Source organism: Ursus americanus, chromosome X, assembly GCF_024610735.1.
Source record: "Ursus americanus isolate L20-20 chromosome X, mUrsAme1.1.p, whole genome shotgun sequence".
NCBI classification, from domain to species: domain Eukaryota; kingdom Metazoa; phylum Chordata; class Mammalia; order Carnivora; family Ursidae; genus Ursus; species Ursus americanus.
Genome location: NC_142164.1, coordinates 12,080,393 through 12,097,043, shown reverse-complemented (window position 1 = coordinate 12,097,043; position 16,651 = coordinate 12,080,393). Strand labels below are relative to the sequence as shown.

The 16,651-nt window shown below is 38.8% G+C and overlaps 1 protein-coding gene across 1 annotated transcript; it reads right to left on the bottom strand.

The window, feature by feature from the left end:
• Window positions 1-9,904: 9,904 nt before the first annotated feature.
• On the bottom strand, window positions 9,905-12,988 carry CXHXorf66 (chromosome X CXorf66 homolog). Its single transcript, XM_087859638.1, has 3 exons — window positions 12,901-12,988; window positions 12,081-12,237; window positions 9,905-10,793 (listed from the first exon to the last, which is right to left on the bottom strand). The coding sequence occupies exons 1-3, from the start codon at window positions 12,986-12,988 to the stop codon at window positions 9,905-9,907; spliced, it is 1,134 nt and encodes a 377-aa protein (XP_087715764.1).
• Between the last annotated feature and the right edge of the window lie 3,663 nt (window positions 12,989-16,651).

Here is a 16,651-nt window from a genome sequence, read left to right as displayed (position 1 = left end):
TTTGTATTTAATAGAGAGATGTGAGACTGTTTCACATTTTGGCAGTCTGTGACGTGCCATATTTGTCAACAGTGAGTCCCTTTTCTGCCTCCATGCCAACCGTGGTTCTTGAGTTCGACTAAGATAGAATTCAGAGCCAAACTCTCAAGTGAGCAAGAGTTTAATAGCAGTTAACAAGAAAGTACACTCTCAAAATGGGAGAGTGGGCAGGCACAGAGATGGCAAGTGCACTGGGGGTCAGGGTTGTCTTTTCTTTTTATGTTTGCATAGGTTATTGATCATAACTAGGGTGGTCTCTGACTGAAGTTGCTTCCAATCATCTAAGGGACTGCTCCTATCGGTCTAAAGGGCGAGTTTTGGCCCTATAAGGTCCTTGTCGTCCTTGTCGGGACTGTCATGGCAGGCATCCCCCTTGGTGGGGGGAGGAGGGAGGGTTAAAACTGCAGTGTAAATGTATTTTAACGAAGCTATAGGTTGCTGTAGGGCAGTGGTTATAGGGAACAATGCATGCATATTCCTCCCCCAGTCTTTAGCTGTGGTTTGGAACTTGGTTTCCTCCCTTTTATTCAGTTAGAAAGTATTTGTTCCCTGCTCATATCTAACTAAGTGCCCACTCTATCATATTAATATTAGCTGTTGTTATTAATAATTATTATTTAGTGGGAAAAATCAATATCTTCTTTGGTTTAAACCAAAGCTGTCTCAGGAATATATGGTAATTTCCCTAATCAGCTTTTGTTCTTGGCCCGAATCATAAACAATATTCATGATCTCAAATGTACAGAGAATTTATTTATAGCCTCGACATACTTTTCCATGAACTGTTTAAATATCAATATAGTCCAAACGAAACCTGCCAGGAAAATAAATGATTTATATTCATTTCTGTGGGTGACCTTCCATAGAAAGAGATTAAGGATTGCATAACTATAAAGAATAGATAGAAACAGGTAAACGTTCAACAAACTGCTGTGATTATAGGTGATGAAATTATATATATTTGGAGTTTTCTGTGTACCTTATATTTCCCTCAGGTAGCTACACAATGACCTTTAGCATATTTTGGAGGAAGACGTATGCTTATTTCAATTTCTTCCTCAGTTGCAGGGATGGCAAATATATGGCACATATGTTGTCACTTCCCACTCCCAAGTTCATAGCAGACAATGCTAGTCAATCTTGGTACTCTTTGTCACTGAATTTGGAAGTAAACCCATGATCTTTTGCAATCCTGGCGTCTTACACAGCTATATGAATCGATCAGAGTGATCACCTGAGATGGAAGCCTTTTGTCATTCTTGTTCTAACCTTAAGAGTTCATGCCATGTCTTAGTCAAGGATCAGTGGTGACAAGGAGTACAAACTTACTCAAACCAGTTTTAAAAAGGGACATTTATTATAAAAATACAACAGACAATATTACAAATGTCTGGACTATAAAGAATAGCCAGGCCATAGAATGATTGAAACTAGAATTGTCAAGCAAAAACAGCTTGCTTGCTCTTTCTCTCAGTGACCACATAGTATCTCTCTTCTATGCTCTGTCTCCTCTTTCTTTTAACTATCATCTACTTTCTCCCTAACATGCCTTCCCAGCCTTACTGTACATGTTATTTAATTCAAACATCCACATAGTTCTCTAGAGTCCCTGTGTCTCTTACTGAAAATCCTCAAGAAACTATGTCTGATGGCCAACTAAGTTATGGGCTTCTAGGAAGTATCCAGTTGTCTACTTTTGGTTCTTCAGGGTTGGGGGAGTGGAGGTTAGGGGAGTGGAATCACATTGTAGGAAGGGCTGTCCCTCTTAGAAGCTATAAGCTTCTGCAGGTTATACCTGAAGAAGTTGGCAGATTGACTATCTAATCTGCTTACGTATATTCTCCTATTTGTCCTCCCTGAGTAGAGTTGCCAGATAAAATACAGGATGCCCAATTAAATTTGAATTTCAGGTTAATTATGAATATTCTTTGACCTATGCATACCAAAAAATTATTCATTGTTTAGATGAAATTCACACTTAACTGGGCATCCTGTAGTTTTTAAAGATTTATTTATTTATTTATTTTAGAGAAAGAGAGCACAAGTGGGGAGAGGGGCAGAGGAAGAGGGAGAGAGAGAGAGAGAGAGAGAAGCAGACTCCCTGTTGAGCTCGGAGCCTGATTCGAGGCTTGATGTGGGGCTCCATGCAGGCCTCCATCTCACAACCCTGAGATCATGACCCAAGCTGAAATCAAGAGTTGACTGCTTAACTGACTGAGCCACCCAGGAGCCCTGGCATCCTGTATTTTTATTTGTTGCATCTGTCAATCCTATCCCCGAGTCTTCGTCTGGACTCACTCCTTGAGCTGGTACAGTGACATTTTCCCAGTAAGTCATAGCTGTTACCTTAGAGTGTGGGTAAAAATCCTAAACTAAAATATCTCTGTTAGAGATTCAGTATGTCCACAGCAATAGTGCAAGTTTAGAATATTGTATGTTTTACTATTATTGGCTCTATATTAGAAGACTTGCTATTTTCTTTCAGGCTGATTTTAGTAGAGTTTTTCCGGGGGGAGGGGAATGGACTATCTCTTCCACAGAATAGAAGCTGGGGTGCTTGGGTGGCTCAGTCAGTTAAGTGTACGACTTTTGGTTTTGGCTCAGTCATAATCTCAGGGTTGGGGGAATCCAGCCTCTCCTTGGGCTGGGTGTGCTCTGTGCTCAGTGAGGAGTTTGCTTGAGATTCTCTCTCCCTTGGCTCCTCCCCCACCTCAAATAAATAAATAAGTAAATAAAATCAAGCTGTTTGGGGGCAGAGTCTAACTAATGTTATTTCTATGTACATCACTCAATAGTGTTTGGAGCATCATGAATACATAACAAATGTCACAATTTCAAAAAATAGCTTTCCTGGAAGAGTTTCTTAAAAGAAGTTAAAGTGGTGTTGACCAGGGCTTGTGGCTCTTGGGTAGGCTTTGTTTTAGGTTTTCAGGACTACTCATTCCTCTTCAGTAACCAAATCAAAAGCAATGTACTGATTACAGAGGACTGATTTATTCATTAGTGGCTGGCTAAGACCCAATAACCCACCACAACGTGCCATTATGAGGTTGATTGTAGATGCCACTTACACTTTCCACTTAGGAAGGGGGCCTCCATCTTTCCACTGGAATTGTAATCTTGGGGCCAACCTGTATATTCATGTATGGAGAGAGTGTCTAGCTTGCCCAACCAGCACAATGGATGAGGACCCCAGAGCTGTCTCACATACCCAGTCATAGGTTACGCAAAGAACATGGGAAACATGAATCACCCTTCAAGGCAGTGACCTTATCTGCTAGTGACGTGTGACCTAATGCATGCTAACCTCTGAACAATCAGATTAGTCGCTCCTTTTCCTAGGGGGAGGAGTCAGTGCAATTGATGAGTGTAAAGGACACATTCCTCCTTAGCACTCCCCTCATATTTTTCTGTTATTTGATTTTAACTATTTTTTTTTAGGCAATAGCAACCTTTTTTTAATCTTTGTAAAAATTTTATTCTTTATTGGGGGGGTGAGCACAAGCAGGGGGAAAGGCAGAGGGAGTGGGAGAAGAAGATTCCCCACTAAGCAGGGAGCCCTACATGGGGCTCAGTCCCAGGACCCTGAGATCCTGACCTGAGCCAAAGGCAGATGCTGAACTGACTGAGCCAGCCAGGCACCCCAGCAACCTTTTTTTTTAAAAGATTTTATTTATTTATTTGAGAGAGAAAGAAAGAGAGTGCATGAGTGGGGGTGGGGGAGGGGCAGAGGGAGAAGGAAAAGCAGACTGCTGCCTGAGTGGGGCTTGATCCCAGGACCCTGAGATCATGACCTGAGCCGAAGGCAGACGCTTAACTGACTGAGCCACCCAGGCCCCCTAGGCAATAGCAATCTTCACCAAGTATATTAGTTTCTTAGGACTGCCATAGCAAAGTACCACAAACTGGGTGGCTGAAACAATAGAAATTTATTATCTCACAGTTCTAGAGGCTAGAAGTCTGAGATTAAGGTGTCAATAGGGTTGTGCCCCCCTCTGAAGTCACTTACAGAAGGATCTTTTCCAGGTCTCTCTCCCAGCTTCTGGTAGTTTGTTGGCTTATAGCAGCTTAACTTCAAACTTCACATGGCATTCTCCGTTTTCTTGTTTGGGTCCAGCTTTCCCCCTTTTATAATAGCACCAGTCATATGGGATTAGGGGCCCACTCTAGTATGGTATGACCTCATCTTAACTGATTATACTTACAGCGACCTTATTTCCAAATAAAGCTACATTCTGAGATACTGGGGTTGGGACTTCAACATATGAATTTGGTGGAGAGGCATAATTCAGCCTATAAACCATGTATCTCTTGCAGCATCTCCTGGATTTCTTTCTGCTCTTATTCGAGTACTTCTTACAAAGTGTTTCAGTGTGGAGGTTTGTGTGGCAGACCTTCTGAGGCCTTATGCTTGAATAAAACTTGTATTACCTGTGGTACAACAGAGGTATATAACAAAATGTGAGCTTTAGAAAAAGAAACTAACAAAATCTGGCATATATACAGGACCCATGGGATGTCATAGTCACACAAAAATATTTTTTCCATCCTGTCCAGCATCGAGTACCTACTTAATGAATAGGAGAGGCATTCTTTGGGAGACTGGCCACAACATAAAAGTGGTTTAAAACTCTAGAGCACCATAAATCTCTATTTTAGATGTGTATTGTTTGGTGCATGGTAACAGTAAATGAAACAAGAAAAGTGGCTTGAATTAAAGTATAGTAGTTCAGACTGGTTTACTGACAGTCTGCTAGTCTAGCAATTGTCATATGGATCCTGAAATAGCTTACCCCCATCACTTCAATTTTTTAAGTCGATATATAATATGCTCTTATTATTTTTTTTTCAAGATTTTAAAAATTTATTTATTTGAGAGAGAGAGAACAGGAGCAGGGAAAGGGGCAGAGGGAGAGAGAGGGAGAAGCAGTCTCCCCGCTGAGCAGGGAGCCTAACATGGGGCTAAATCCCAGGACCCCGGGATCATGACCTGAGCCGAAGGCTGACACTCAACCAACTGAGCCACCCAGGCACCCCTACTCTTATTATTTCTTATAGTAACCTCAAGAAATCAGCATAGAAAGCTTTGTTTTCAGCAATTCCACTCTTTGTCATTGCTGTTCTTTCAACAAAACTACTATCACTTACCAACAACTATCACTTTCAGAAGTTGGCTGCCTGGGGCGCCTGGGTGGCACAGCGGTTAAGCGTCTGCCTTCAGCTCAGGGCGTGATCCTGGCGTTATGGGATCGAGCCCCACATCAGGCTCCTCCGCTATGAGCCTGCTTCTTCCTCTCCCACTCCCCCTGCTTGTGTTCCCTCTCTTGCTGGCTGTCTCTATCTCTGTCGAATAAGTAAATAAAATCTTAAAAAAAAATTTAATAAAAAAAAAGAAGTTGGCTGCCTTTATTGTTAATAATCTGTAGTATCTGCCATTAGTTCTGTAGTACATTAGAATTTTATTTAACTTTGCTGTGAATGCCTTTATATTTATTTAGATGAATATGTGGAAATTAAAGGTAAGAAGCTCAGTCACATTCTTGTATTCCAGTTTGTAGCCAAGCAATTTAACATTGATTTTCTTTATTTATTTTTATTTTTATTTATTTATTTATTTAATTTATTTATTTTTAATTTTTATTTTTTAAAAGACTTTTTTCGTTTTATCTCCACACCCAATGTGGGGCTTGAACTCACAGCCCTGAGATCAAGAGTAGCATACTCTACTGACTGAGCCAACCAGGCACCTCTTGATTTTCTTATTTTGCAAAATGGCAGAGAGATACAGTCCACTATTAATATTTCCAGGACTAATTATTCCAGCCATTCATCATCATAGGCCTTTGTTTCTTCTTTTAACTCTTTGTGATTACCTGTCTTTGGTCATTTCAATAAGTTACTAAAAACTAGTGCATTTGCCTAGGAAAATAGGTGACTAAGGGAAGAGGTTGATGATAGAGGATATATATGAATTTTTTTATCAGTAAATTTCTACTCTTCAGAGAAAATGGCTATATTGTTTCTATATTTAATTTTTAATTTTTAAAAAAGATTTTTATTTATTTGAGAGAGAGTGAGAGAGAGAGAGCACAAGCAGGGTGAAGGGCAGAGGGAGATGCAGGGAGTCCAACGGAGGACTCGATCCCAGAAACCTGGGATCTGACCTGAGCTGAAGGCAGCTGCCCAACCAACTGAGTCACCCAGGTGCCCTATATTTTATTTTCAATTTTTAATTTTTTAATGTTTAATTTTTTTTAAAGATTTTATTTATTTATTTGACAGAGAGAGACAGCCAGTGAGAGAGGGAACACAAGCAGGGGGAGTGGGAGAGGAAGAAGCAGGCTCCCACCAGAGGAGCCTGATGCGGGGCTCAGTCCCAGAACGCTGGGATCACGCCCTGCTTCGAAGGCAGACGCTAATGACTGCACCACCCAGGCGCCCCCTTAATGTTTAATTTTTAAAATTTTCATTTTATTTTTTAAAGTATGACATTTATCGCAATTTATTTTTTCTCCTTCCTCAGCCTTTTCAATGTGTTATTTTGATTCAGGCACATAAGAGGATAATTCTAAACAAGTAGAGCTATCTGAAAGTTCTTAGATGTAAGCTATAATTAGCCCTTGCTTGTTTCAAAAATGGTCCTTTCCGTGCATTATATAAATAATTGCAAAACCAATTAATCATGCTTAACCCTTGTTTTCTAAGGTCACAGCAGCACAGGAATAATTGAGGGTTGTATATTGAGTTACAATTAAGGAGATACTTGGCTGAAGATCCAACGGAGCTTTTTTCTGACTTCTCTTTTCCTTCCTATGCTACTTTTAATTTTTAGGGATTGCATGCAGTGTGGCAGGGACTGTAGGATTTGGGGAATTGATAAAGCTGAAGACTTTTACTGACTCACTACTTGATACTACCATAAACATCCCACTTGCGATGTATCACTTCTTTCTGGCCACTTAAAGATCTGTGATCCCTGGCACCATGCAATGCTCATCTGGCCTCCCCACCCCTGGTAAAAAGTGGTCTTCTTGCTGAATGAATATTCCTTCAGCTCTTCAAGCAGGAGGATAGAAGAGAGGATCTCAAAGCATCGTTTCAGCTCCATGATCATATAGTTTCATGTAGAAAATATATGTGAGAAATGTTTGAAATCTAATCTTTTAGCACCTTTTTTTAAAGTGATGTTTAAAAGTTTTTAGAAAAAGCTGTACTAAATAAAAGGAGCAAAATACAATTCCATTTCAGTCCCATAGCCAGGAGCAAGGTATGAGTTGTGGAGATGAGTGTTAAGGAAGGTGGATTCAACAGGAAGAGAGTGGGGATGGTCTGAGAGGGAAGTGCAATGTTTGAAACTGGTGTCACAGTGCCTTCTGGAGGGAGAATGGAAATATAAGGAAGCCATGGGCCCACCAAGCATATGATCCTGACTTGCTGAACAGCAGAAAAGAAAACAGAGCGAGAGAGAAGGAAGGAGTAAAGTACCGTGAGAGATGAGACAATGCCACAAGAAAGCCAGGAAATAGAAGTTTAGGACTCTTTTACTTAAATCAGGACATTTCCAAGAAGTACTAAGACTATCTGTTAAAGTGATAGGACTTAGTTACTTAGGTTGGGCAAGTTTCTACTGGTAAACTTTTTTTTCCTTTTTTTTTGCTAAAGTTCTTCTCTGACTCATGGTACATATTTTTATTACTTATTCTATACTGGCTTTATGTGTGAAGCCCCCATTAATGCATTAGAATTTTGCATATTGAATGAGCTTCAAATATTCTGTGGACTCCTGCTCTATAATTAAATGTGGTTTAGAAAGGAACATAGATACTCATGCAGATAACTTGTTCTTACGATGTCATTATCATTGGTTGTCACTGGCAGTTAGTCATTTTAATTAGATATTAATATTCACAGATTTTAAAGTATTACAAATCTCTAGGCTTCAAAGTGAGAAAGAGAATAGAGCTTAGATTATTTGGTTTTGCCTACTAAGGCGTTGGTTGAATTTAAACTGAAAACCATACAATTTCAACTTTTACAATTTTCCAGGCTACTAACAACTCAGATTAACTCCAAAATCATTGCACAATATGAAGCTAGATTAGCCAGTGAAATTGTAATTTTGAAAACAGGCTTAGATGCTGTCAAATCCTGATCAGATCATTTGAACAGAGCAGCCATTAAAAAAAAATTAGGAGATGGATGGGGAAATTTGAATACTGACTAGATAATTATTATTAAGGAATTATTGTTAATTTTTGGGTGAGATAATGGTAGTGTGTGAATGTACTTTTTAAAAAGTAATCTCTATACCCAACATGGAGCTCAAGCTCACAACCCCAAGATCAAGCATCACATGCTCCACCAACAGAGCCAGCCAGGTGCCCCTGTGTGTATGTATTTTTAAAAGTCATCATCATTAAAGATATAAATGGGAAGGGGAATGGATAAGAGTATAAATGAAATAAGATTGGCCACATAATGATAACTATTCAATCTGAGCAATGCTTATGTGGGCGTTCATTATATACTTGCTCTAGCTACTTTTGTGTATGTTTGAACTTTTTAAAATAGTGAACAGTTTAAAATTTTAATCAGAATTTTCACTTGTTGGGGCGCCTGGGTGGCTCAGTCATTAAGCGTCCGCCTTCGGCTTGGGGTGTGATCCCGGAGTCCTGGGATCGAGCCCCGCATCAGGCTTCTCCGCCGAGAGCCTGCTTCTTCCTCTTCCACTCCCCCTGCTTGTGTTCCCTCTCTCACTAGCTGTCTCTCTCTCTGTCAAGTGGATAGTAAAATCTTAAAAAAAAAAAGGAATTTTCACTTGTATTTGTGAATTTTTAAAAGACCAGGCTTTTCTAACCCAGAATAATTCTTTCTTTTTTTTTTTTTTTTAAGATTTTATTTATTTATTTGACAGGATAGAGACAGCCAGCAAGAGAGGGAACACAAGCAGGGGAAGTGGGAGAGGAAGAAGCAGGCTCATAGCAGAGGAGCCCGATGTGGGGCTCGATCCCATAATGCCAAGATCACGCCCTGAGCTGAAGGCAGACGCTTAACCGCTGTGCCACCCAGGCGCCCCTAACCCAGAAAAATTCTAATCCTTTATAGTTTGTCTTTTAAAAAAGGGCAATATCAGTAGGAAATCAAATCCATAGCGCCACAATGATTTTTATTTATTTTATTCTTGTTAACATGACCTGATTAATTTTGTTGAATCCAGTATTTCTTTTTTTAATTGAAGAATAATTGACATACAATATTGTATTAGTTTCAGGCATACAACATAGTGATTCCATATTTGCATACCTTATTAAATGGTTACCACGATAAGTAGCAGTCAAGGGGACAGTGATGTTAGAAATGGCTATCAGGTGTTTCCCTAACTCCACCAGAACTAAGCACACAGAGCCATTTCTGCCAAGCACTGGGCGCTATAGGAAGATAGTCTTAAACTGCGAGGACTGTGTGTAAACATTAAAAAATCAACTTGAAAAAAAACTTAATTGGGTTGAGACTTCATGTGAAGGCTAATCCAAGGGAAATAGGAGTCTAGGGTACCCATTTTGCAATTCCTTTTTAGATTTGTGTATGTGCATATGCTCATGGTTCCCATCTAAGTGACCAGATCTAAGTAAGATACATCAAAAGAATCTTTTGCCTCTAAAATGCAATAATAATTACAGTAAAACCATTTATGTCATGCATTTAATTACTATTTTTTAAATAAATTGCTTCCAAGATGAATAGGACTAATGTCAACAATGATTGCAGATAGATTTCCTACTATCAGTGTTTTAAAGGATGGTGAGCATAAAATAGTTAGCATAAGTTTGCTTTTTCACATGTGGTTTTTATTTTTATTGAGTCCTTAATTCTCTTGGGTGCCTTTAAGGATGGCTTCATTGCATTTTATGTTGCAAATAATGGTTATCTCCCTTTCACTGTCATCACTGTCATATGTCATGATATCACTGCTACTCACATTGCCACAGAATACATTGTTTCTGTAATCTCCCTCATGAAGGGACTTGGAAAAAGACTTCGCTTCACTTGGAGAAGGTGAATTTTGAGCATTTCTACCTTTTGCCTCAGAAATATTATTGACCCAAGGCTCAGAAGAATTTCTGCAAACAAGGCATTTTTCCTTATAGCATCGACAAGACCTGATTAACCGAGGCCTAGATAACATGCCTGCCTTACCTGTACTAACTGACCTTTTTAGATTACGATATCTAGGGGATTTGGTTAGTTTCTGTAAACTGGATCGCTTGGGTGGCAAGATTTGCTTTTGTGGACGGGGTGGCTTGGTTGGCCTGACTGGATATTGTAGACTAGCTGCCCAAGGTGGCTTCACTGTCTTATTTGGATAGGATGAACAGGCCTGACGACCTAGCTTACGGGCATGAGCTAGCTTATGTGGCTTTTCTAGATTACGTGTTCTATATGACTTTCCTGGGTGGGATGACCTGAGTATTTTTTGTGTTTTTGATGGCTTATATGACTTTTCTTGACTTGGTAGCCTGTTTAACTTTTCTGTACTAGATGATATACATTGCTTTCCTGGACTCAAGGGCCTGATAAACTTTTCTGCACTGGATGGTATGGATAACTTTTCTGGACTTGAGGGCCCAGAAAACTTGTCTATACTGGATAGCATAGATTGTTTTTCTAGACTGCATGGACTGGCTATCTTGGATTCACTAAGTGATATTTTGGATGATCTGGATGACTTGGCTGTCATATCTTCTTTCTTGACCCTGAAAATATAGAAAATTTGGAATGTGACATCTTTAAACAAAAGAGTACTGTTGCTGTCACTAGAAAACAAAGGCTACTCTGTCAGTTTAGACTTCTTGGTCTTTTTTTGGCTCTAGTAGAAAAATTGAACACAGTAAGAATTGAAGTGTAGTAAAAACCATGACTTGGGTATGACATAGATATGAACTCATGCTGAATACTTTTTATTTTTCTTGAGAGTATTTTTACTATTTCAGATGCATTAGATAACCATATAGCCTACATATGGAATGACACAAAGTTGTTTCTGGTCTATTGTTGAGAAGGAGAGAGAGAGCTTCACTTGTTCTAGAAATTAAACTTTAAAAAAAAAGTCACAGGTTGGGGGTGCCTGGGTGGCTCAGTCAGTTAAGCATCTGACTTTGGCTCAGGTCATGATCCCAGGGTCCTGGGATGGAGCCCTTCATCAGGCTCCCTGCTCAGCGGAGTAGTCTGCTTCTCCCTCTCCTGCCCGCCCTTGTGCTCTCTCTTTCTCTCAAATAAATGAAATCTTTTTTTAAAAAAAGTCACAGGTTGATATGTAACTCATACACAACTGTCACAACTTGTCATAAGGACAGAATAAACTCTTTAGACCAGATTCACTGTTTCCTCTCATATTTACACCATCAAGTTATCTATCCATGCATATTTATATTCACAATTTTCCGCTAAAACTAAAGGAATAGAGCACTGGTATATTTTAGTCATTGGTCCTTATATTGGGAAATTTTATCAGGGCCAGCCTAATCCTCCTATATGAAAGGCAGGGAGTGAGACAATGAGAAAAAAGACAGTGAATAATTTTTGCTATTATGTCTTAAAATGGTGGATTATCCAAAATATTTTATTGTTTTTGAAATGCACAGACCCAACTCTCTCTCTCCTTCTTTTTTTTTTTCTTTTCAAATTATTTATTTACATTCTAGTTAGATAACATACAGTGCAATACTGGTTTCAGTCTCTCCCCTTCTTTATTCTCCCTGTCTTATTCGGAAAGTCAAGCCCTCTTTTCCTAGACTCAATTTATAATGAAATTAATAGCCTGGGGCTCAGCTGAACCCTCAGTAGGAGATAGTTTTAGAATACGCTAAAATTGATAACGTACTTGAGAATATTTAAGAGCTGATATTGAAGTGAGGGTATCCACCCATAAGATGAGCTCTTTAGAAGTCTAGGGTTAACATTAAGTAACCATAACAACAGTGAAATCTCTACCATATGTATACCCACACCTTGCATTCTTAATTTAAGGGTGTAAAACTTACGTTCCTGCTTTGGGTGCATCGTCGCTCATACAATTGTAATGGAGAAAACAAAAGCAGGTAAAGACAAAAGCAATGATCATAATACCAATTATGATAACGAGTAGACGTCTCCTAAAATTGTCCATTTTAGTCTCCATTGATTCAACGTGCTTAGGTCCTGTCAAAGAGACTGTTTCACCAGAAAAATGTGTTAGGTAATCCAGTTTTCTTCCATTTGATAGTGGTTTGCCATTAAAGGTCAAAATCAAATCTTTTCATCACTGATTTTTTAAAGCATGATAAGTGTTCCACTGTCATTTTCCTCCCTCTATCACATCCCCAGCCATAGTCTAGATGCCAAATATGAGAGGCATCGCTGGCTAATCAGTACAGTTACCTTGGTTACCCCTGCATCATGGCTTGCTCACCCCATTACCTGATTTTGAATGTATGTATGTCTTGCACATGTGAATGCACTTGAGTGTTAATGTTTGTGTGTGAATGTGTATGGTGGAAAAGGAGATAGGACAAGAAAAAACTCTTGTTGAAGCCTACTATATGTTAGGTACCATGCCAGATTAGTTGAGGACAGGGGTTGGTGGATTTGGGTGGGGAAGGGGAGTGAAGGGGGACAATATGTCTATACCCTATGCTTCTATGTTGCTTGGATTTTTCACACATAAGTAAAATTCTCAGGTGTTTTCCTAGAAATTCTTAAAGACCTACTAATGGTAACATACAAGAAACAGCAGATTTCTTAAACACAGCTAGCTGTCTAATTAAGGCTCAAGTGTGTAATATAATAGATCCTCATTTCTAAGTTTTAAGGTTAGGCACATACCTGTAGTAGAAGATCCATCACTTTGGTTTGTATTTAAACAACTGTTTGTCCAAATGGACAAAAGTAGGACATAAATAAAAAGATTCATGTCCAGGGATTTGTTCAAATGTTTCTTCTACCAAGGAAACTACTGTATTTGATATGGTTCAGCCTGCTCTAGGGGTTTATGACATCATTAGCATTTTGTGTCATATTCTGACAACATAATCTCACCATGGAGAAGCCTGAGCTTCTGTGTATAAATACTGTCAAATGTTTTTTAACAGTTTATTTCTCCACATCAAATATTCTATCAAAATCAAATCAAGAAGATTGGGGCATTATTAAAAGCACAGAGGGAGATATTTAGAGAAGATAGGTAAAATGGGATTGCTTTAGATATTGAAGAACTATTTCTCCTTATTAAATGGTAAGGAGACACTTTGCAGCCTGTAGTAATTCTTAAGTGTTGTAGGGGTTAAATCATCCTAGGGTATAAGTCGATAGGATTTTTTTTTTTTTAAGATTTTATTTATTTATTTATGTGACAGAGAGACAGCCAGCGAGAGAGGGAACACAGCAGGGGGAGTGGGAGAGGAAGAAGCAGGCTCACAGCGGAGGAGCCCCATGTGGGACTTGATCCCGGTACGCCGGGATCACGCCTTGAGCCGAAGGCAGACGCTTTAACGACTGCGCTACCCAGGCGCCCGGATTTTTTTTTTTCTTAACAAAATTAAGATATTACAAAGCAGTAATAATTAAAACAGTATGGTACTGGCATAAAGATGGACACATAGATTCAATGGAATATAACAGCCCAAAAATAAACCCACAATCATGTGGTCAATTAATCTTTGACAAAGGAGGAGTGAATATACAGTGGAAAAGCTGGGCAGCCACATGCAAAAGAATGAAAGTGGACCACTTTCTTTCACCATACACAAAAATAAACTCAAAATGGATTAAAGACCTAAATGTGAGACCTGAAACCATAAAAATCCTTGAGGAAAGCATAGGCAATAATCTCTCTGACATTGGCCATAATAACACTTTTCTAGATATGTCTCCTGAGGCAAAGGAAATAAGAGCAAAAATAAACTATTGGGACTACATAAAAATAAAAACTTCTGCACAGTGAAGGAAACAATTAAAAAACCCTAAAAAGTCAACCTACTGAATGGGAGAAGATATTTGCAAATAGTTTATTCAATAAAGCATTAGTATCCAAAATATATAAAGAACTTAGACAACTCAATACACAAAAAACAAGTAATCCAATTAAAATATGGTCAGAAGACATGAACAGAGTTTTCTTCAAAGAAGACATCCAGATGGCCAACAGGCACATGAAAAGATGCTCAACATCACTCATCATAGGGAAGTGTAAATCAAAACCACGATGAGATATCACCTCACACCTGTCAGAATGGCTAAAATGAAAAACACAAGAAACAACAAGTATCGGCAAGGTTGTAGAGAAAAAGGAACCCTTTTGCACTGTTGGTGGGAATGCAAACTGCTGCAGCCACTGTGGAAAACAGTGTGGAGGGTCCTCAAAAATTAGAAATAGAATTACCCTACAATCCAATCATTGCATAATTGGGTATTTTCCCCTCAAAATACAAATACACTAATTTGAAGGGATACAAGCACCCCTATGTTTATTGCTGCATTACTTACAATAGCCAAACTATGGAAGCAGCCCAAGTGTCCACTGATAGATGAATGGATAAAGAAGATGTGGTATATATACACAATGGAATATTATTGAGCCGTAAAAAAGAATGAAATCTTGCCATTTGCAATGACATGGATGGAGCTAGAGAGTATGATGCTAAGTGAAATAAGTCAGTCAGAGGAAGACAAATACCACATGATTTCACTCATATGTGGAACTTAAGAAACAAAACAAATGAGCAAAGAAAAATAAGGCAAACCAAGAAACGAACTCTTAACTATAGAGAACAAACTGATGGTTACCAGAGGGGAGTTAGGTGGGGGAATGGATGAAATAGGGGTTGGGAATTAAAGAGTACACTTATCATGATGGAAAAAATAATAAAATGATTTAAAAAGGGGTAAAAAGAAATTAATAATTACAATTCATATCAAGGTTTGGTATGATACAGAGAATCTCATCTTTTCCTCAAGATCTCCTCATCTTTTCCTTGTGAACTAAGTTTCAGAGTGCCCCAAACTATTCTTTTATAATACAGTAACTGTTTTTTTACTTAAAAATGAATTGTAATGGGGGAGCCTGGGTGGCTCAGTCAGTTAAACATCTGACTCTTGATTTTGGCTCAGGTAATGATCTCAGGGTCCAGCCCCAAATGGGGCTCTGCACTGGGTATGGAGCCTGCTTAAGATTCTCTTTCTCCTTCCCCCTCTGACCTCCCACTCCCAAATTGTAATGATTAGTGAATGCTGGTGAAAATAATGATGTCTGTAGTTAATATAAGGCAGTAAAGATTAGAAATCAGTGTTCTCTTTTTAAAAAAAAAGATTTTATTTTTAAGTAATCTCTACACCCAACGTGGGGTTCAAACTCACAACCTCAAGATCAAGAGTTGCACTCTCTATTGACTAAGCCAGCAAGGTGCCCCTAGACATCGGTGTTCTTAATGCTTTGAAATTAATGTTGAAAAGCTGAAGTTCATTCTTTGGATTAACTTGACTGCCACACTGAGCATATCTGTATTGCTCCCTTAAAATGTTCAATTTTTGGATGCTGATTAGAAGCTGTCTGTGTTCAACTCCTCTATTGTTAATTCTGAAGTGTTATTTACACATTGTTCTGGTGCACCTTACCTTAGTTCCTTTCTCTGTTTATTAAATCTACCAATTGACAGAGTAAACACCAGGTAAAGCAAAGAGGTGCCTTTGTTCTGTGTGATTATTGTGCAAAGCAACTAAAGCTGCTGCCACAAGCTCCAGAATAAAACCTGACTCTGCGCAAGTATAAAACTCTAGGGGCAGGCATAAATGTTTTGACAAAAAAATGAATATTACTGAGGGAATGGGTCTTGTCAATTTTCCTAAGCCACACTACCCACTCACAAAATTTAATTTAATTTTAATTTAAATTTGCTTTTTTTTTTAAAGATTTTATTGATTTATTTGAGAGAGAGTGAATGCAAGTGTGAGAGAGTGAGCGAGAGCACAAGCAGGGGAAAGGGGTAGAGGGAGAGGGAGAAGCAGACTCTCCACTGAGCAGGGAACCCGATGAGGGGCTCGATTCCAGGACCCCAAGATCATGACCTGAGCCAAAGGCAGATGCTTAACCAGGTGCCCCAAAATTTAAGTTTTCAAATAAAGTAATTAAAATTAACTTTCCCCACCTCTTATACTTCAGTAACCTTATTTATCTGTCAGAAAAAAATATTAAGGTTTGAATAATCCTTTAACCTTTTTATTGAGCTGCTGCTAACCATCAGGCTGAAGCTCAGTCCAATCATTCATTTACTCAACAAACACTTACGGAGTGCTCCTATAATGCGAGATACCATGCTTAATGCTGCACATCCCCAAATAGGCAAGATAAAAATTCTTGTACCCCTGGAACTTATATTCAAGTAGAGAATACAAGTAATTACAAGATAGTGTGAAGTGGGCTATATTAAGACAAAGCACAGTCCTTGGGGAGTGAAAGATCATTCTAACAGTTATTGGAAAGTATGGATTAAAAGGGAACTCAGTCTGTTGGGGAGACCACTAGGAAGAAGAGAGAAGATGGTTCCCAAAATTGAGGTACTGAGGATAGAGATAAATGGAT